General features: G+C 36.3%; 2 protein-coding genes across 2 annotated transcripts; one reads left to right on the top strand and one right to left on the bottom strand.

The window, feature by feature from the left end:
• Nucleotides 1–1,429: 1,429 nt before the first annotated feature.
• pdxka (pyridoxal (pyridoxine, vitamin B6) kinase a) lies at nt 1,430–14,129 on the bottom strand. The gene is made up of 11 exons (XM_022680119.2): nt 13,696–14,129; nt 12,284–12,338; nt 8,271–8,375; nt 7,839–7,922; nt 7,391–7,425; nt 6,694–6,779; nt 6,359–6,404; nt 6,016–6,127; nt 5,090–5,226; nt 4,043–4,109; nt 1,430–3,812 (listed from the first exon to the last, which is right to left on the bottom strand). Exons 1-11 carry the CDS (start codon nt 13,774–13,776, stop codon nt 3,700–3,702), a joined length of 921 nt encoding a protein of 306 aa, XP_022535840.1. The 5' UTR covers nt 13,777–14,129; the 3' UTR covers nt 1,430–3,699.
• A 2,649-nt stretch (nt 14,130–16,778) lies between these two features.
• Nucleotides 16,779–21,618, top strand: fgf9 (fibroblast growth factor 9). The gene is made up of 4 exons (XM_049485117.1): nt 16,779–16,872; nt 18,306–18,437; nt 19,435–19,538; nt 19,731–21,618. The coding sequence occupies exons 1-4, from the start codon at nt 16,779–16,781 to the stop codon at nt 19,923–19,925; spliced, it is 525 nt and encodes a 174-aa protein (XP_049341074.1). The 3' UTR covers nt 19,926–21,618.
• The last annotated feature ends 231 nt before the right edge of the window (nt 21,619–21,849 follow it).

Raw genomic sequence — 21,849 nt, 5'->3', positions numbered from 1 at the left:
AGTAGATTCTGATCTAGACTGATTTATCTCTTTGTTCCTTAAGGCAGGTGTCTCAGCATTTTTTAACTCATGGACCATCTGTTCATTATTTTTGTGAGTAACAGTTTTAATATTTTTGTTCTTAATTTAAGAATGCATAAGAATTATGGCTGCTTTGTCTTATAATAAACATGCTTAATTTTTTTTAGTTATTCTGTAATATGTTTTTTATGTGTTTTTTATTAATGTATGGTTTGAACAAACTTTTCTTTCAATTTTTATGTGCAGTAATATTTTCCCACATGAAAAATGTGTGATTGGTAGATCATTTCTTTGTTGTAACAATGTTTCTTGGTAGTACATTTTATAAAGTTGGAAAGCCTCCTAATTTCCCTTTTAAATGGTTTCACATGGTTTGTAAGGAACATGCATTTGAGGCATGAGCAGAAGAACTGAGTTGGCAGGGTTCATACACTTTTTAACCAATAAATTTCCATGCTTTTTTCATGACTTTCCCATGCCTTCAAGGCAAATTTTCATGAGCGTGCGATTTTAAAACAGTGCAGACATGGAAAATAAAAACAAAAATCAGCTAAAACAATAACTGAAATTGATTATAATAAGCCTAAAATGAATCTAATAATAAAAATGTTGACACACAATTTTCAGTAATAAAATGTGTCGGATCCTGGGAGCTCCATTGTGTAGGGCTAAATTACTGAACTAACTCTGAGCTGATGTATTTGTTGTGTAGATTTTCTTCGTAAAAAAAAAACACAAAGATTTGTAGACCAAATTTCCATGACTTTCTGGGTATTTTAATTTTTCCAAAACTTATCCAGGCCTGGAAATGGTTTTTCATGACCATACGAACCGGGGTATGAGAGTTGTGCCCATGAAAAAATTGCCAAATCTTGTTTCACTGCTGAGCAGCTTATTCTGCCGTTGACTCGTTTGGTCAACATAAAGTTGCCCTTTCTCTCGGGCCCTTAATCAGATCAGTCAAACCTGCTGACCACTGTAGCAGGTTGTTTTATTATCAAAGAACTGGGAGGTATTTTAGCTCTTTAACTAACATTGTGACCTTAGGCTCCTGTACGACTTTTCGAGCACACAAGAAAGCAGCTAATGCTATTAATTTCAAGTACAGTGTGACTCATGGACAGATATACAGAGTGTAGCTGAAACTCCAATCTTGAATTCTCTCAGTATGTTTCGTCTTGTGTAACTGTTTCCTATTATTTTAGTTAACCATTTCCAAAAACAGTGCAGACAGTCATCTCAACATATCTGATTTGGAAAACAAACTGATTAGCCTGCAGTCTGAAATAGTTCTAGTGTTCCAGTAATTCACCAACCACATAAAGTTGGTTAAATGTTAAACACTGTCCTCTCCTTACTCTACAGGCAGAGCTATGTGTTACTCAACAAAGAAAATAGAAATCAGGAATATGTTTAACAATTACAGCTTTATTGACATCAATATTATTACTAATACTACTACATAATTGTAAAATGGTGTCAACAACAGTTATTATTATTATTATTACTAATCACACAAGGTTAAATCCCCTATTCCCCTATATTTCTTTTATTTTAAAACAGAGCAGCATCATCAGGATTGGCACTTGGCATTAAGACATTTTCTGGTTTGTACAAACCCCCCGAACACAATCATTCAGTCAGTCTGGGAATGTACCGGGTTTTAAGGAGATGACATCACAAAAGTAGCTGATTGTTCACATGCATTACAATCCTATACTGCATCAAACAGCTCATACAATAAAAACATCTGATTGATATTTATGCTGTTTGTGTCAATATAAGAATGACTGGAAAAACTAAAGGTTCTGAAAGGGGGGGGGGGCAATGTGTGGCAATATGATGCAGATAAAATATAATTTATTACAGACATGAAATATTATTACAGGCACAACATTTAAAAATGGTGATTATTGAGATACATGTGTCAATGTGTCAAAACATTCTTCATTGGGACCTTTTGACAGAACTATTAAGATTAAGGTTACCTGTCTTTCTTTTTTTTGCAGTCTCACATTTTAGCTTAAAACAAAATTAGCAGATTGATCTGAAATTGATTGTACACTTTAAACTGTACCAAAGACGATTATGACATTTACAGAACTGAATGTGACAATACAACACTGATGTGGAATGTACCGTACAGTAAAAACTGAAAGTTTACATAAAAACAGATCATCATCAACCCTCTGGGATCCACAAACTCACCAGCTGTCTCAAAATGTACATTAATTCCTTTATGATAATACAGGGAGGCAATATGAATGAATGAGGCAATGGATGACTAATGAGATTTCTATTGCACACAGCAACAGATTCTTTGCCTTTTACAAGAAGCATGTTTAACCTGAAGGCTGCATTAAAATTCATCTCCACAGCTATGTACTGAATTGAATTGAGTCCTTAGTAATTTCCTGAGTGTTCATTGGTCAGTTTCACACAGAACTTAGATGGATGCACAAATCCACCAATTACAGATGAAAGACTGACACATGACACATGATTCCACCAGTAAAACAGAGTGAGAGGCAGAAGATATCATCACAGGAACAAAAGAAACATCACATTTGATGTGCCAGCAAGTTTGTAGACCCTAGAAAGTTGATACATTTTATGCAGTCAGTGCCTGTATTATTAATAGTAATTCTAGGGGTGCACATACACATACACATTCATATCAAACCATTACAATATGGACATCATGGTTCCGTGCCTCCAGCTGTAATGAGAATACACTGCAAGCTGATTGATTAATAATAAGCTAAATAAACATTATAGATTTTCAAAGGATTGTGGGAATTGTAGTGGATTTAGAAGAACTGCTATGGTAACTGTAGTTCTGTTGCACTTCTTACCTCCTTCAGGTCTCCCTCACTGAGCATAGAGAGAACAGATTGCATAGTTTCCTTCTCTTTTTTTATTCTTTATCTCTCCCTGTTCTGTTTGCAATGAAACAACTTAAAATAAACATTCTGATGCAGCGTTTTGGACATTTGTTGGACAGAATTATTGTGTGTGTGCATGTTCACAATTGAACATGTACTGTATAAACAATACAGGCTGTAGCAGCTTCATAGGAGGGTGTTATACAACATTACTCTGGTCTGTTTAGAATATATGAAACTAAATCTAGGTTAGTCTAAACATGTTTTGAATTGAGCCTTACTCACATTTGCATCCCTAGTAAATTATAATTTTTTCAATTAGGATTGGTGAAAATATTGCCAATGTTGCCAAAGTTGCCATCAATATCAGGAAACACTGCAAATATATTTAATCTGTATTTTGTTATTAAAAACATTTAGCGGCCGAAACCGATCAGACAAATTTAATAATTCTTCCTTTAAATAGATACAAACATCCTTCTCCTAAAAATGTTAAACACAAAAAAAAATACAGTGCGGCCGGATACTTCTGCACACAGTACATCTGGAATGTGAGCCTAACTCAAAACACTAACTGTAGGTTTAGTAGCTCGTCAGGTTAGTATTTGGACGGCTCCAGAGTACCAGCACTCTGAAGACTTCGTACTCAAGAGTCACAGTCATTTACGGTTCAGTCGGATTTGTTCTATAATAAATGCGTTTCTCAGTTAAAATAGTGCACTAAAAGGTTAATATGGTACCATGTAGAACCGGACAGTATCCAGGCTGATCACAGAAGGACGGAGGAAAACTTTTACAGCAGGACGGCCTCCAGAGTTATGGCAGGATCCTCAATATCTCCTTTACTCTGAACCATTCGAAGCTCCAACTGTGCTGGATTAGGCCTGCGATCAGGCCCAGCTGCCTCTGACACAAACAAAAGAAGCTTCTGTCAGAATCTCTAATGTTAGAAAATAGAATTTACAGATCTAAAAAAGTGTTTTAATGTTTTATTAATAATGTATTATAGAAACAGATAGATAGATTTGATTTACTTTGTAGAGAACATACGAAAACATACTTACATTTTTGGTTTATGTCAATTAATTTACTATAGCTTTAATGTATGGACAAAGAGAGGGTTTGCTGCCTCTTACCCTTAGCATAGTTGATAGTCCTCTTAATGACGTGCTGCATTACAGAAACAGTCTTCTCACAGGCTGTCTGTCAAAATATACACACAAATACTCCCATAACGCAAGTGACAACAAGTAAAAGCAACAGTAAAATTGTAAAAATAAATAAATAAATAAATAAAATAAGTTTTATAAGTTCTAAAATAAGTTAATAAATCCATAACGCTTCTTGTCTACTTCTTCACTGTAATGGTATTAAGACTACTGGTAGCCTACTACAGATGAATCAAAGCAGAACGAGGGCCTGGACAGGATGCCAGTCTATTTCGGACCAGTACCACTCACTCATACACACCCATTTCCTCACACACAGACCAGCCAGACAGTCTTATTTCTTCCCAAGGTCATTTAAACAATTTAAACAAATGTGTTTTGTTCCATGAAACTAAGCTAGAAAAAGAGGGCAGGGTACTAATCTGTGATCTGTGGCTCACCTGACTTTATGACTATGTCACTGTCATGGAGTGATTTTTTTAACCCTCTCTACAAAGACTGTGATTTGATTCAACAGTCGTTAATATACAGCTATAAAGAATTGTGCTGCATGTGCTGCTCTGGCAACCCAGGCTGAAATACCAAGCTGTTTTAGAAGAAATACCAACTCCTGGCCACCAGAAGGCGCTGTAATCCTATACAGAAAGACTAACATATATTTTATTTAACCAATAAATCAGTGATGATCAGCTAAAGTCTTAATGAAGAAGAATCCAGGTCAGATTTGTGATTCCTCTTTTTAAAAACTCTTCTTCACAATTCTTTAATGTTCTGGACACTGATCATCCAGCACTAAAACTGATGGCAGCATATATATGTGTATATATATATATATATATATATATATATATATATATATATATATATATATATATATATATATATATATATACACATATATATATATACATATATATGGTGTAATAAATATCTATAAAGCCTCATTTATTAATCAAGCAAACAACAGCAGTGCACCTTATATCTAACTCCATCAGTGCTTTACTATGATAATACCTTGAGGTCGTTCGGGTGGTGGTGTGTCCATGCGAGCAGCATAGCAGCAAACAGGTCACCTGTGCCCACAAATACAGCATCCACTTTAGGGATGTCCATCCTGATCAGCTGCTTTTCTTTAGTGCCATCTGCCTTCACTAGAACACCAAAGAGAGCACACACAGTTCAATATTAGATTAGATTAAATTAGAGCTGCACAGTATCATTTTCTAGCAAAATGTTTAATATCCCAGAAGGCAAAGAGAATTAAATGTCACAACGTTTTTGCTGCTTGCCTTATTACATTAATGATGGCATTTTGGATCATTGACTTCTGATGTGGCCTGGAGAAATTTCCTCTGTTTTTAATATATTTTAATTTATTTTAATATATCATATTAAGGCTGGGTGATATTGTATAAAACAAAACAAACAAACACACTTCAGTTGTTTATGTGTAAGCAAACAGCATCTTTTAAAGTGATGCACAAGCTATTGACTTTTACATTTAATTTTAATTATTATTTTTTTAAACCAATAGTAAGCAACCCCTTCCATTTTCACAGCAGCTTTTATATTAAACACAGTGCAAACATAACCTCTTTGTATGTCAGTTTAGGACAACTGTAAAATATAAAATAATTCTTTACAGGTTTCTTCTATATGTAAAGATGTACAAACTCCATTTGTCCCAATTTGAAATTCAGTTAATCAAATTAATTTGATTAACCTCCTAGCCCAACATCACATTATCATAATATTTCTTTTGTGTATTCACTAGAAATATAAACAATCTATATTGATCGACCTGATGTCAATGAATACGATATTATTTCAGTAGAAATATTAGTATATAATCAGTGAGCAGATGTCCCTATAGGACAGTGCAGATGAAAGCAGACTGAGCTGTATAGACTGTGGATGTGAACATGAAAGTGTGACTTCACCAGTGACGTGGCTCCCAAGGGCCACCAGGTACTGATCCCCCAGAGAAGAGAGCAGGTCAGAGCTGGTAATAACCACCGTGTCAGGACCCATCCCATGCAGCTGGTCCATCGCCTGAGCAGAAAAGAAACCAGACACACTTTCAGACAACATTCTAATAACAGCACACCAATATACGCTTCCACAATTAGGCAGCAATGCTTGTTAAGCACATATTAAAACAGGATGCTTGTGGTATCCCAACTTAGTTCCACTGGAAAGAGACACTGGACCAGTGTTTAATGTATTTGTTTGATTTAAATTTGTGAGGCTCTCCAAAACAATGTGGAGGATGAAGAGACTCACCTCAACTGCATCTTTCTCTGTACTGATCTTTCTGCCTGTCAGCAGCCTATTAAACACAAAAAATAAACAGTCTAAACAAAAAATGTCACTGTGTAATCGAGATACAGGTATATATGAACCAAATGGAAAAATATACACATTTTTTTATAGTTAATATAATTATTCACATAAAATTTCAATTGAACTACAACAGAAGTGAATATTTTGATATTCTCCAAACACAAATGAACATGGCACTCCACAGAATTTACATATAAACCAGGCCTTGTCTGGGAGGCTCACAGACTGAACTGAGAGATTTTTTAAATCAGGAAAAAACAGGTTAATGCACTCACTCTGCCTCAAACTGGTTGGGGGTAATGATGTCAGCAACTGGCACCACTTTATCCCTATACACAGGCAGCAAGGCTTCTGGGACGTACTAGAAACAGGGAACAGACAGCCAGGCATTAGAGACAGTAAACTCAACCTGGAGGTGTCATTAATAAGCCATTCAGCCCAATATCATGAGATTTAAGTAATCTTCTTTTCCCATTGACCCCAAACTGCCCATAACAAACAATCTGATCTTTACAACTGTTGTTGTGATTTCGCTGTTGTAGGTGATAACTTTGGTGATTCATTTGTTTATTACTTATGTTTGTCAAATTTCAAACTTCAAACTTCAAGCCAGTATGTTATTGTAGGGGCTAAGGCACACTTTGGCTTGTATTCTTATTATTTGTGGTCAGTCTTGTTCTTATACTGGGTGCAGAAAGAGTGAGAGGGTTTTTGTCTAGTTTATGTTTTCAGTCTGGCTTTCAAGCCTATAGAACTATAGAATGTGTGTAGCAGCTGCTTTAAATATGAATAAAAAATAGGAGGTAAAGTACTAAGAACTTGTACTTATCACAGAAATGCTGCAAGGCAGGCCAAATACATACTAAACAGATAATATATAAGAAACATAATGCTAACTTTCATCAATTAATTTTACCAATTCAGTCATATAAACCAATGAACAGATTTATAATTTCCTATAAGCTTACTCACCATTGCTCCGTTATCTCCCATTACAGGATCACAAACTAGAAGAACAACAGAAACATGAACACACAGTAAATCTTCTTCTGCTTTCTCTATTCACAGAGCTAAAAACATTTCAAAGTGTCTCATATTGTGCATAGACAGTAGATTGGGTACAAAGAAAAAGCAGAACAAAGAAAAGATAACAAATATCAGCCTTGTCTAATTTTCCATACTGCCCTAATTAGTGCTGGGTCATATCAGTATTGTATTTTCTATGTGCCTATATTTTTGTACAGAAGAAAGGATACTCTGTGGTTTGTGAATTATATACATTTAAGAATTTATTTTCTATGTACAGTGTAAAAAAGAAGCAGTAAAAATATTTAGCTTTTATTATTTTATTGATTACTTTATTGATATCTTTGTATTAAATGTCATTGTCAGTATTCCGCAATGCCAGATTGACTCCTACCATACACCAGACTGGGGTTGGCTCCCTTTAGCTCCTCCACAATGTCCACCACTGACTCCAAAAAAGACACATCCCTAGTATACCCTAATAAAAAAAAAAAAACACAACAAAAACAAAAATCACACTTTTACATTTACATACATGCACAAACGTTACAGGTAAAAAAAAGTACAACAATAATAGCAATAGCAATAATAATAATAATAAAAATAATACTTAAAGTGTACATCTATATCATAATACAAGCTGTTAAAGAATATTTACATTAAATAAAGGCTTTTTACACGCCCTCATATTTATTACTACCATGGCTCCAAAAGTGGTTCTTCTATTCCACTGCTTAAAGAACTATTTGAAATAAGGTAAATAATCAGGATTGTTTTAAGTAAATGAAGCTTAAGCTTGATCTGTTTGTAGCTCTTAAAGGCTCACCTGTGAGCACGTAGTCATAATGGTTGACTTTGTTGAGTTTGATCCCTTCATAAAGGACATGAAGCTCATCAGCAGTCAGCACCTGGCCTTTCCAGTGCTCATAACCTAGCAAACAGACAGACAGACATGTTAACAGGCAGATGAAGGTCAGCAGTTACACCAAGACAGGCATTGCTAGAGACCAGGGGAGGGTTAAATAGGCATCTAATTAATTTCCATCTCAGTTCATGTGCACCTCATTATATTTCTGTATGGAAGAAAAGCATACTTTAAGCCTCCAATACTGCGGTTTTAGAGGACATACTCTTTACACAAAACAAATATGATATCTATTTTAATCACTTTCCCATAAAGAGTAACTAAACCCTTAAATCCTTTGGTTTCATTAATAGCTGAAATGTGTTTAAGTCCTGCTCAAAATTATGATAAACCTTTTCAAACAATCAAAAAACGATTTTACTGCAGTTAGTTACACACTTGCAGTGGCCTTTCAGGTATAACTGTGCTAAAGGCGAGGATGATGTGTCAGCAGGCAAAAGTACAAAGACTCATCACAATATGCAAATTACTCAATCAGTCACCAACCCCTAAAACTGCCAGACCGAATGATGGCAATTCTCAACTTTTTGGACGTTAAAATGGGTTATAAAGAATATCTGATGTTCTGCTCTTCTATGCTGTTGGAACTACTCTTGCTCATTCCACTCACTGACTTTAATAAAGACAAACACAAAAAAACAAGTTCAGCGATCGCATGACTTCTGCTGATATTAGTTCCTTTATATCAGCACATCAAGAATAAAAAAAAACAAACCCTGCTTTAAAAGAAGAGATCAGTCCATTCCTAAATGCATGACAAACTTGATTAAGTGATGAACGGCTCACTTTGTTTGAAAATGAATAACCCGGGGTGATGGCGGCTGGTTTCTAAGTACTTAGAGAGAAGAATCTGAAGAATTAAAGAGAGTGTGTGTGTTTAACATGGATTAAAACACAAACTTTGCACTCTCAATAGGAAACGGGAAGAAAATTATCCACAGACAGCAGTTGTGATGCAGCTGTTGAGGGTAATAACAGCTCTGAGGGCGTGAGGGAACACGTAAACCCGACAGCAGAATTTTACAATACTGTTTACAATACGCCTCTTTATCTGAACAAGTCAGCACAAATAAGATGCAAGAGACAAATAGAGACAAGACGCATTCCTACTAACAAACTCAACAAGCATTACGGTACATAATTTTCAACAGAATAATACATGTTTAGGTTCAGATTAGCTTACAAAATATTGGCTGCTCTGGACGAAAGACAACAGGTTTATACACAGGTTAAAGAATAAGTACAATTGGGGAGTATAATTCAACTTGAGCAGAACTGAAATCTGAAGTGAAAGAATCATGTGGACTGAGGCAGTAGAGTAATATTACAGTATTGAACACAAACAAGATTTGAGTTACACAGAACTATGCCATTCTAGGGAAAGGTCTTATGCACACATACCATTCTTTGTATTAGTTAGTAATGTTGAGTTAGTGACAGTTTGGATAGATATCTAGGTAAGGGGAGGTTTATTGTGCAATAGGCAAGGGGTCATAACTACTGGAAGACCAGAGTAATATACAGATATCATACACATATCATACCAAACAACAGAACATCTATCTAATTAATGCAGTGATTAGGACATTGTTCTGTTATCAAAAATCATATTGTGATATACACTTTAGCCATATGGGCTCCCACTACTATCATTGGAGCAACATAAATTTGCTATTTTAAAGTAAAAACATTTGCTGTATTATGGAGAAGCACATGAGAGAGAGAGAGAAAGAGAGAGAGCGAGAGAGAGAGAGAGAAAGAGATATTGGGAGAGTTTGAGAGTTTGGAGGGAGGAGATGTATAATCAGCCCTTGTTAGCATCAGAACGAGCTGACGGAGCAGGAAACAGGGTATGAATGAGTGTAACACTGAGGAAGCCTGAGAACGAAAGAGAGCTAGCGAGAGAGAGAGAGAGCTAGCGAGAGACAGAGAGAGAGAGAGAGAGACAGAGCGAGCGAGCGAGAAAGAGAGAGCAAGAAAGAGAGAGCGAGAGAGAGCGAGAGAGAGAGCGAGTGAGAGAAAGAGAGAGAGAGTATTAAATTAAAACGAATCAAAGTGCTCAAGCCCCACCTGGCACACCGCCCAAAACACAGCTTGAGAAAAAGGGATGAAAAGCAGAAAAGAAAGAGGGAGAGGTGGATGAGCGAGGTTAAAGGAGGACACACAGAGCAGTTTACATGAGATGCACGGAGGACAGGAAAACAGAGCCATGCTGTGTGTTAGGGGCCCACAGTAAAGGGAGCTGGCCCTAGCTGAAGAATCACTCCCTCCTTTTTCTTTTGTCCTCCTATTAAGTTTAGGGGTTGCAGGAATAAATGAGTCTGTCACTTTCAGTAAAGCAGTGTTCAAGAGTGTTTAAATGCATAGTGATGTAATGTTATTTTTAAGAATAAAGATTAAAAAAAAATAAAAATAAATGAAAGCACATGGATGCTTTTTAGTAACACACTGAATCACTTGATTTTCAGCAAACATTTTTTTTTTTATATTTACTAAACAATTATTTCAGGGTATCTGCAGGTATGGGGGAATTACATTTAAGCCTTTAAGACATTTTAATGCTATACAAACACAAAACTAAGACTACTCTCACAATAACCAAATTACCAAAAGCACACAATATCAATATATAGATTGGGATTTCATAAATGAAAAGTTTGTACAAATGAAAATGTTTGTAAAAAGTGTTTAATATAAAATTGGAGTAATACAAGCAATTTTCATTAAATTTACATATCTCTATGCCTACAGTACTATGGCGCCCCTCTGAGCCATAACTAACACCATTTGTTCTAGACTGATGATAAATCAATGAGCTAACTTGCATATTTGGAAATTGCTAAATGTGTGTGCAAAAATAAAAGCAAAATCTTTTGGCATTTTAGGAACTTTGGGTTCTACAAATTTTAGACATTTTATGACAAACAAAGGGCTTTTAGACTTTTTTTTATTATTTTAATGGTCTGCAGACATGCTGTATTAAAACATGTAAAAACATCTCTGTAGCTAACTGTTCATTTTTTTTTATTCTCTAATATCACACAAAATATTGAAAAATCTGAATCATCAATGTGGCTAGTGCAAAAATTGCACGTATTTCCACTATGCTGCTCCAAATAAATCTAGTTCCAAATTCTACATTTTATAAATATTGTGCCTTAATATTCATATATATGTTTATATGTCATATTTCTGTAAAGCACTTTGAACAACCTCAGAGTGTGAAATGTGCTATACACATAAACTTGCCTTGTCCTACAAACAGGACACATGCAGTTTTTTGTACCCAAGCTTAAAGGTAAGTGACACAGACAAGATTGAGCTTTGACCCATAAACATGAAACCGACACAGAGTTCAAAAACACTCTGCCTTTCCCACAGTCAGGTCCCATTATTCAGGGTTAAGAGTGGTGACCTGTTGTTTTATCTCTGGAGTTTAAAGAATAACAGATACTGAACAGATAGCCTCTATATCAGCCTTTCTCTTAATCTTTTAATTAGTCTAATAAATATTCATAGTAAATTGCTCTCTACAGTAAAATCCCTCTTATCAGAGTGTTGTTTATATCCTTCAAGTATCAAAAAAAGTGTACTCTGAATGATTATAAAGTTCACTTATTGATTTATTGACAGTGCAGTTTGTATACACTGAAGAATTTGCATTGAGCAGTTGCACCTTTATGACCTTTGCAGTATCAATGTTCCCTAATGGAAATTGTAATGTTGACAATGAAACAACTTTTTCGAGAACAAAAATGGAATTCTCAAATTTAATTTCTACAGTAAATATTATGGTTGGTTAAGATGTAGCACAGAAGCTTGTAAAAGGCAAAAAACATAATTTAAAGGGATAGAAACACAAATCTAGAAATAAAATAACACTGTGTACACTAGAGACACTAATAAATGCATACCTGTGTGATTGGAGAACTGCACTGAGTTTATGGAGTCCACTTCAAATCCCAGTACCTGTCAGCATAAAAAAGCAGACAACATTATCAACATTATGCTCCACGTCATAAACAACCAAGTACACTACATACCCACAGTATGTCCAATGGCTTCACAATTTTATGGTACACCTTTCAAAAATTCTCTTAAGGCACTGCTCAAAGTAATGTTTACAGCACTTTAGTTATTTTTTGTTAGTGTAAAAAGTGTATCCAACTGACAAGCACTTTATTCTCTAGTGGAGCTACATCCATTGCCAATAGAATAAGATGCTCCTCAGGTCATCATGCTTCATGCTAGTATGGCAATGATTAGTCGATATTTAAACGACAATGTACATTATAAAAATCTGTTGGCTCCCAATTTCTGTGTTGACTAATCATTCATTTTTAATTGCACCACCCAGTGCTGGAGACAGCTCTAGATGTTCGGAGACAGCTCTAGATGATCTGAGGCAGCTCCAGATAACCTGAGACCGCTCAAGACGGTCTAAGACAGATCTAGATGATCTAAGACTACAGTGATGAGCAGCTCTAAATGATCTAAGACAGCTCTAGATGATCTAAGACTACAGTGATGAGCAGCTCTAAATGATCTAAGACAGCTCTAGATGATCTAAGGCAGCTCCAGATAACCTGAAACCGCTCAAGACGATCTAAGACAGATCTAGATGATCTAAGACTACAATGATGAGCAGCTCTTGATGGTCTAAGACAACTCTAGGTGATTTGAGACTACAGTGATAAAGCAGCTCTAGATAATCTGAGACAGCACTGGGTGATCTAAAAAATACAGTGATGAGCAATTCTATATGATCTGAGACAGCTCTAGATGATCTGAGACAGCTCTAGATAATCTGAGACTACAGTGATGAGCAGCTCTTGATGGTCTGAAAAAGATCTTGATAATGTGAAACAGCTCTATGTGATCTGAGACTGCAGTGATGAGCAGCTCTAGATAATCGGAGGCAGCTAAAATGATCAGAGACTACAGTGTTGAGCAGTTCTAGATGATCTGAGACAGCTCTAGATGATCTGAGACTACAGTGATGAGCAGCTCTAGATAATCTGAGACAGCTCTAGGCGTCCTGAAACTAGTGATGAGCAGTTCTAGATGTTCTGAGACAGCTCTAGAAGATCTGAGACAGCTCTAGATGTTCTGAAACAGCCCTAGATTATCTGAGACAGCTCTAGGTCATCTGAAAACGGCTCTAGATGTTCTGAGACTACAGTGATGAACAGCTCTTGCACTTTAGGGCACTACAAGGCAGCGAGCATTCGTGAGTCAAGGGCACTTAAGTATGCTACCTAGTGAGTCAGGAAGGTTAGAAAAGTTCTCTACAGGTGCGGGTTCAGTTAAAATACACTTTTCTTACCTGTAGAGGAAACGTGGCGGACTTGTTCCCCACATATCCTCTCACAACATGGCTCTGAATGGAGAGCACCCTGCAGTCCATAGTGCTGCAGCAGCGGGATTAGCGCTGAGGATCAGCCTGCAGAACTCCCCGCGCGCTCAGCGTTCTCCAGAGTCCAGAACCGCCCGGCCCAGACCAGACTTCACACACACACACACACACACTCTTTCCCAGCAGAGCAGGAGACCGAGCCGCGAGCCGAACCGCACTGAACACAAACTCCTCAACAGCAGAAGCGGCTCCTCAGCCCGCCTCTCCTCCTCCTTCAGCAGCGGCAGCGTGCGGGGCGGATTATTGCTCAGGCGCTCTGGGCGGATACCTATAGAGCGGTTACATGTGGAGGATAATGGTTCACCAAAAGTGTTACAACACCGGCAGCAGCGTCCTCAGGGGAAAGTCCACCCACACACTGCCCGTTACTCCTCTCTGCCTCACCTACAGCTCCTAAAACTAGTTAAACTAATCTATTTAATCCACATCCGAGCAGCTCAGCCCTGTTATAACTGCTCACAGCTGCAGTCTGGTCCTAAGTGTCATGACCCTTTCTGACATCTAACAGTTTCAGGCATGTGTAATTTTATACTGACCAGAAACTGATATGGTTTCTGTCCTAAATCTGTTTTATTCCCCTTATAAACCTCATCCACTCACAAATGCACCACTTTATTAACTAATTTACTTACAAATACACTGCTTTATTACCTAAATCACTCACAAATGCACCACTTTATTAACTAATTTACTCACAAATACACTATTTTATTAACTTGTCCACTCACAAATACACTACTTTTTTTTTTTACTAATTTACTGTGATTTTAAACACTTTTTGATATATTTTTTACTGTTTAGAGAAGGTTTATTAAATTAAAAGGTCAATATGAAATATAAAATATTACACACAGGCTTCCAATCCAATGCAATGGAAATACAAATAATTCAGGTCTGAAAGGGTAAACTCATTGTCTATAAATTATAAAGCTTGCAATAATTAGTAATATTCCTTCTATATATTTTTTTTACATATATACAAATATATATACATATAAAAATATATTACATATATAAAAATATATATAAATGTATATTTTTTAATCATATATTTCATAATTATTTATACCATTGTTTTATATACCCACACAGATTGGACATTTATGGATATATGTAGTCCATTAAGGAACAATCTTGGCCATTTTCAAACATTTTCAAATGTTACAAGTACATTTCTTTTCCATATGGGTAGTAAATGTAAGTATTTGTGTATATATATATATATATATATATATATATATATATATATATATATATATATATATATATATATATAGGATTTATGTAATACAATGTTTAATTTTTTAATTTGTTTTAAACAATTGCAGTATATTCCGAAACAAAAAATGAATATGTTGTAAATACATTTTACAAACATGTAATTTTTTTTATTAATTTTTAAATAAATTTGTAATTTAAAATGAACATAGCCTGAACTAAGCTAAAAAAGCTAATTTTACTGACTCTGTGTTTTCTTCCAGCAGTCTTTTAAAACCTTCTTATCTAATCTTGTGGAGGGTCCTTCCACAGCACTGACAGCCTACAGTGCATGTGCAGCTTCCCTGCATGAATCATATCACTTTCTCTTTCATCAAATCCAAAACATGATGTGCTTTTATAGGAACAATAAACATAGATGACATTCTCTGTTGTCAAAGATCACAAGTTCATTAAGAAATTGTCCTTACTGTGCTGTAAATGTGCTTTAGCTCTGTATCAGTGCTGCATCTGTGATTCATCCAGCTGCTGTGAGCTATTTGCTGTATACTGAAACCAGATAGGCTGTCTGTCTGCACAAGAATATCCTGCAGCTTTAAACAGATGCCAGCTGTGCAATTCAGTTTAATTCAGTAACAATTTGTCTACATTAGATCAGTCTGGTTTACTTTAATCCAGTTCAATTCAGTCTATTCCTATTCATTTAATTTAGTTCACCTCTTGATTAGTAAGATTTAAATTAAAATGAATTCAGTTAATTCTGTTTGGTTCAGTTTTACTCATTTCATGGCATTTTGTTTTTGTAAAGTTAATTCAGGTTTTTTTTTTTCATTTTTTAGTTATATTTAATTCGGTTCAGTTCTATTCACTTTGGTTTAATTTAATTCAGTTCAGTTCTATTCATTTTAGTGCTGTTGTGCTCCGTTAAATTTTAGTTATGTTAAATTATTATATTTATATTATATTATATTTAATTCAATTCAATTGTATTCAGTTTAGTGCTGTTCAGTTTAGTTCAGCTTAACTCCTTTTTAATTTAGTTGAAGTCTCTTCATTGACATCACAACTGTATGGATCTTTACAACACTCTCACATCACTTACTGTATACTTGCATGTAAGCTCCAATTATACTGTACTATGCTGGAACCACGCACTTAACGTGTGACTCACTGCAGCAGTGTTTAAGGAAGTTTAATGGGACCCAGTGCTTTCTGAAATCATTCAGATAACACTGCACAGTTTGTTTATGTGAGTGCCCCCTGCTACAGAGATACTGCGGCAGAGATGATAAGAACAAAGGTGATGGGACAATCAGAGATGTATGCTCAGACGTAAATGTCTATCTGTGTGGGCATGCTTGTTCTGTGCATGAGCTCTGAATGTACTTTTGTCATGGAGGCTTCAGGGGTGAGTGAGAGAAGATATGTAAACAGATGTAGGATATTCACTCAGACAGAAAGAGAGAGGGATGGCATACTGACCCTGTTTATTATCAGCAAAAGAACAAATTGTTCACTTAGTTTCTATGTAGGGATGCTTAGGGAGCAGGGATGCTCTCTATGGTTCATCAAGCTAATAGAGCACACAGCCATCTATAGCTCTACTCTAACAGAACGAAGACAAAAGGCCTGTTAACTTCCAGACATTTGGATCAGAATCATGTCATGGTGGCTTAGCTGGAAGTTTATATGAAACCGATGCTGCTGTTATGGAGCTACACTGGACGATTGTGTGTTTGCCACTGCTGATCTGTATGTGTGTGAGCTGTAACAGGATGGGGAAAGACGCAGGCCTTCCTCTGGATCAGGCAACCCGACTGAGGCACATGTGGCTGCTGTCAATCAAAGAATCCAAGCTGAAAGAACAAGGTATGCTTTATTCAATTATTTGGTACATTTTTACATTCTGTACGTGTGTGATTACAGGCTGTACCCCACCTGTGTTACTGTGTAATCTGCCAAGCACCCACCATTGTATGTCTTTTGTATGTTATACTCATTTAAAACACTTTAATTGTAACATTTTAAAGCGAAACATCAAGTTTAGCTTCTTTCAGCAGTGTGATAGCAGTCCAGCAATGTGTTGCTCTGATATGGCAGTTGGTTGCTAGGTGGTGGCTAAGGAGTTGCTATGACACTGGAGCCAGTTGCTAAGGAAAAATACTTAAAATGTACTGTACTGTTGGCAATAAATTAATGTCTAAACACTTTCAATATGATAACAATGTATCACATTTTATTCACAGTATATTGTAAAAAGTCTACACAACTAAAGAAAGCTGTAAAAAAAAATACTTGGAGTTGTAATCCACCTGGTGATCCACCTCATCCCACACATTAGCTATGGTACCAATAGGTTCATATCTGTCAGCAACAGGTGCAACTAAAAGCAGCAAAATGAACTACAGTCATTTGGGTTTTATCACCAAAGCTTTACTATGTTAAATCAGTTGTTCCTAGTTCTGCTGGTAATAATCAGAAAGACAAGGACATTCCCATGACGTTTGCTTTGAACCAAACACTGATAGCATAAGGGGGTTAAAGATGTCTTGTGTGTTTGTTTAGCTTAGCATTTATCTAAAGTGGTAATGAATGAGTCATGTCTAAAATAAACCAGTCTTACACATAATACTAAACTGAAACATGCCAATATAGAAAACAATGTATGGCTGTTAATGTTATTGTGCAGGATTCTGGGCCTAGTCTCTCATTCATTATGAGAAATATTAACATAAGCTATAATTGATCCTTTCAAGTGTTGATATGGAACTATTGGATTTTAAAAGGTTTTATAAAGTAAAGAAAAAATGGCTGGACTAATAAAGAATTACATAAATATTTCTATTATATTTAATTCAAGCATAAACAGACCACTCTCCAAAAGTAAATGCATAAACTAGATAAATTATATAACAGTATATTAGCAAATGAGCAGTTAACATTAATCACAACATTTATTCATAATATGTTTTCATGTCTACCCTCTGTGGAAACACAGAACAAATCTGCACATATCTGCTTGTACAAATGAACTCTTTTCATGTTTATATATTACTATAGGTAACAGTTAAAGTTAGGTTGACATATATCTCACATTGTAATGCTTATATATATATATATATATATGTATTGTCATTCGTCAATTTGAATGGTCGTGTAGAACCATTCAAATACACAAATATACAGTAGTATCACCATTGTCAAGAACCTTTTCTATTCATAACCATGGTCTTTACTAACACATGAGAAACCCAAATTTCATTATATATTATTAAAATAGTGTTTTGAATGTATTTTAACAGCTCTATCACAATCTGATCCAGAAAGACCAGCCAGCATACACCAGCTTCTCTACTGCCGTGTCGGGATTGGTTACCACCTACAGATCCTGACTGATGGGAGTGTAGGGGGAGTTCATGAGGCAACTGAGCACAGTAAGTTTTACACACCTCTGGTCTTTAGTGCTGTTGATTAGTGATGTGCTATGGGTCCAAAAGAACCCTTTTCTTTATAGTGACAGAATGAGTTGCTTGGGTTCTACTGTGTTACAATATCATTCTTAGTTGGCTATGGAATATTTAGTAGTGAGGAAATTTCACAAGTGGACTGGCTGTACAGGTGCTGCATCCTATCACGGTACCACGGTGGAGTTCACTCACCTCCTGAGAGCGACCCATTCTTTCACTATTTCACTAAAGAAGCAGTAGAAGAAGTAATTAACCCTTAAGTTCAATCATTGGTGTAAGTTAGTGACCTAATGGCTGAGAGTAAAGATGTCTTGTAACAGTAGATTGCTGCAGCAAAGGGAGGACAAATATCAGTTAAAATCCTTATCCACTTAAAATGCATTGACAAAAAAAGTGATACAAAACCCCCTTTTTCTGCAGTAAAATAACTTATTTACATTCTGAAAAATTGGGGTCTTTGAAATCTCCTACAGGACACAAATTCTGCATTTTGAAAATAGACGTAAAAACTAGACAAACATAATGAAACAAAATGTTTGGAGGACATGAACTGTTTGATTTGTATTTAGAAAAATACTGATTTTAAAATTTAAATTTTTAAAATGTAAAAGTTCAGGAAAGAGACAATTGTATTATTTTTATTCATTATATTTTGACATTAGCAAATTTACTTAAATACTTTTTAAAATTTTTTCCATTACAAATACAACTATGCTTTTCAGTAAAGTTTCTTATTCAACATGAAAGCTTTTTATGTAATGCTTAAATAGAAATCCTTACGATATAGTGGTGTAACGTCAGGCAGACAATTGACAAAAATCCTGGCCTGTTAAGGGTTTAATTTCAAAAGAAAATGATGATTAACAGGAGTCTACAGACTTTTGGACATTCAAACCCGAGCTTGGTTGTCAAAATCAACCAATCAAAATATAACCATCCTTCCCTCTCTTTCATTCATTCTCAGGCTGGTTGAAGTTGTTTGCCATGAAACATGGAGTGGTGGGCATTCGTGGCGTCAAAAGCAAGCTGTATTTATGCATGAATAAAGAAGGAATTGCACAAGGGAAGGTAAGGGATATTTTCAGACATATGCACATCTTCATTACTAGCCAGAACTGTACTTGTGCAGTGGTTGCAGTGCTTTCTATTAAATTTCACACTGCTCTTAGTCTTGCTCTTGGTACAGTATTACTGGCATGTACAAGATATAGTGCTTCATAGTACTATTAAATATAACAAATGAACTTTTCTCATCAACAGAAGCAGTTTTCATCTGAATGCCTGTTCAAAGAGCACCTGGAGGAGAACCACTATACAACATATTCATCTGCAGCACACCCAGGCCTGTACCTGGCCCTGTCCCACCGGGGGAAACTTAGGAGAGGAAACACAGTGGGACCACATCAGGCCTGTACCCACTTCCTGCCACGCAAGGCCCTGAAAACTGAAGAATAAAAGCACTTTACCATGCAATAAAGGAAGATTTAAATTCTTAAGTTTGGCCTAAAGATAAAAGCACATATATAGTGTACTAATGTCACCATGCTCAATGCCAAGCGTCAGCTAGAGGGGTACATTGGATGTGGAGCAGTGGAACTGGTTCTCTGGAGTAATGAAGCTCCATCCAGTACCTTTGGGATGAGTTGGAGTGTCATGTCATACAACATCAGCATCTGACTTCACTATCTGTATATTGTCCTATGGAACCTTACACACTTACACATTAACCTACCACATGGGAAGATACCCAGAGTGAGTATCCAGAGGAAGCCCACACAGAACCCACAGCCCAAAGCCCATGGAGCTGTGCCACATACACACTACCTCCGGAGTGACGGAACTCAATACAACATCTATGAAATATTCTGTTCTGATGTTTTTGTGATTCAGAACTAAACATCCAAAATCAGTACCTGAACTCACGAATGCTCTTGAGGCTGAATGCAAACAAATCCTTACAGCAATGTTTCATCTTTTAGCGTAAAGAGTAGCGGACAATGTCCTTTCACAACCCTTGATTTCACCAGAAATCTACAAACCTTTGGACAGAATAAGCATGTGCACACATATAGAAGCACATCTTTGATATAAAAGTTACTTTGTGAAAGTTAATGTAAATAAGGCCCTCTTATTTACAGTGTGTATAATAATTTTATTTAATATGCATATTTATGTATTTATTTACATATTTCTTTATTTAAATTCATTTCAATAAATCTAATTTTATTTGCAATGATTTTCACTTTGGATTATTTTCTGGGTTTTATTAAAAAGCACACAAACAAACATGAAGAATGAAGAAAGTTCAATACAGGCCCCTTTAAATAAGACATGAAAGGAAAACCACAGGCCTCTCCTATGACAGCAGCTCAGACAAGACAAATGATCATTGAATTGCCGCTCATACCCATCTATTAACATAGAGCAGGCCTCTAAAATCTCCTCTTCAGAGTATTATTATTATCTAGTCATGCAGGACACATACTTAAACTAACTGGCCAAAGTTGGTTTAAAACTCTCATATCTGTAGGGGGGAATTTCACCACTGATAGTGAAATAACAAATACAGAAACAATTAGAATTCAGGTCATAAAGATGTATTACTTTGAGAAGAGTCAAGTTTACTCACTTCTTAGCTCCATTGAGTTCATCAGTCACTACCTGTGTTATAGGTAAAAATAATGATTTGTAAAGTCCTGACCTTAATGGGGTTTTGAGGAGATGGGGTGAAGTAATTGGGTGTGGAGGAGATGGGGTGGAGTAATTGGGTGTGGAGGAGATGGGATGGAGTAAAGGGATGTTGAGGAAATGAGACAGAGTAATGTGTTGTTGAGGAGATAGGGTGGAGTAATGGGATGATGAGGAGATGGGGTGGAGTAACGGGATGTTGAGGAGATGGGGTAGAGTAATGGGGTGTTGAGGAGATGGAGTGGAGTAATGGGGTTTTGAGAAAATGGGTGGAGTAACGGGATGTTGAGGAGATGGGGTGGAGAGATGGGGTGTTGAGGATATGGGGTGGAGTAATGCGGTTTTGAGGAGATGGGGTGCACTAACGGGATGTTGAGAAAATGGGTGGAGTAACGGGGTGTTGAGGAGATGGGGTGGAGTTATATGATGATGAGGAGATGGGGTGGAGTAATGGGGTGTTCAGGAGATGGGGTGGAGTTATATGATGATGAGGAGATGGGGTGGAGTAATGGGGTGTTGAGGAGATGGGGTGGAGTTATATGATGATGAGGAGATGGGGTGGAATAATGGGGTGTTGAGGAGATGAGGTGGAGTAATGGGGTGTTGAGGAGATGGGGTGAAAACTAATATTAGAACTGGCCATTTAAGCATAACCAAACATAAAATACATAAAATTAAATAGTTGATCATT

Source organism: Astyanax mexicanus, chromosome 11, assembly GCF_023375975.1.
Source record: "Astyanax mexicanus isolate ESR-SI-001 chromosome 11, AstMex3_surface, whole genome shotgun sequence".
NCBI classification, from domain to species: Eukaryota; Metazoa; Chordata; class Actinopteri; order Characiformes; family Acestrorhamphidae; genus Astyanax; species Astyanax mexicanus.
Note: the sequence above shows the minus strand (reverse complement) of the source record. Positions and strands in the feature narration are given on the sequence as shown.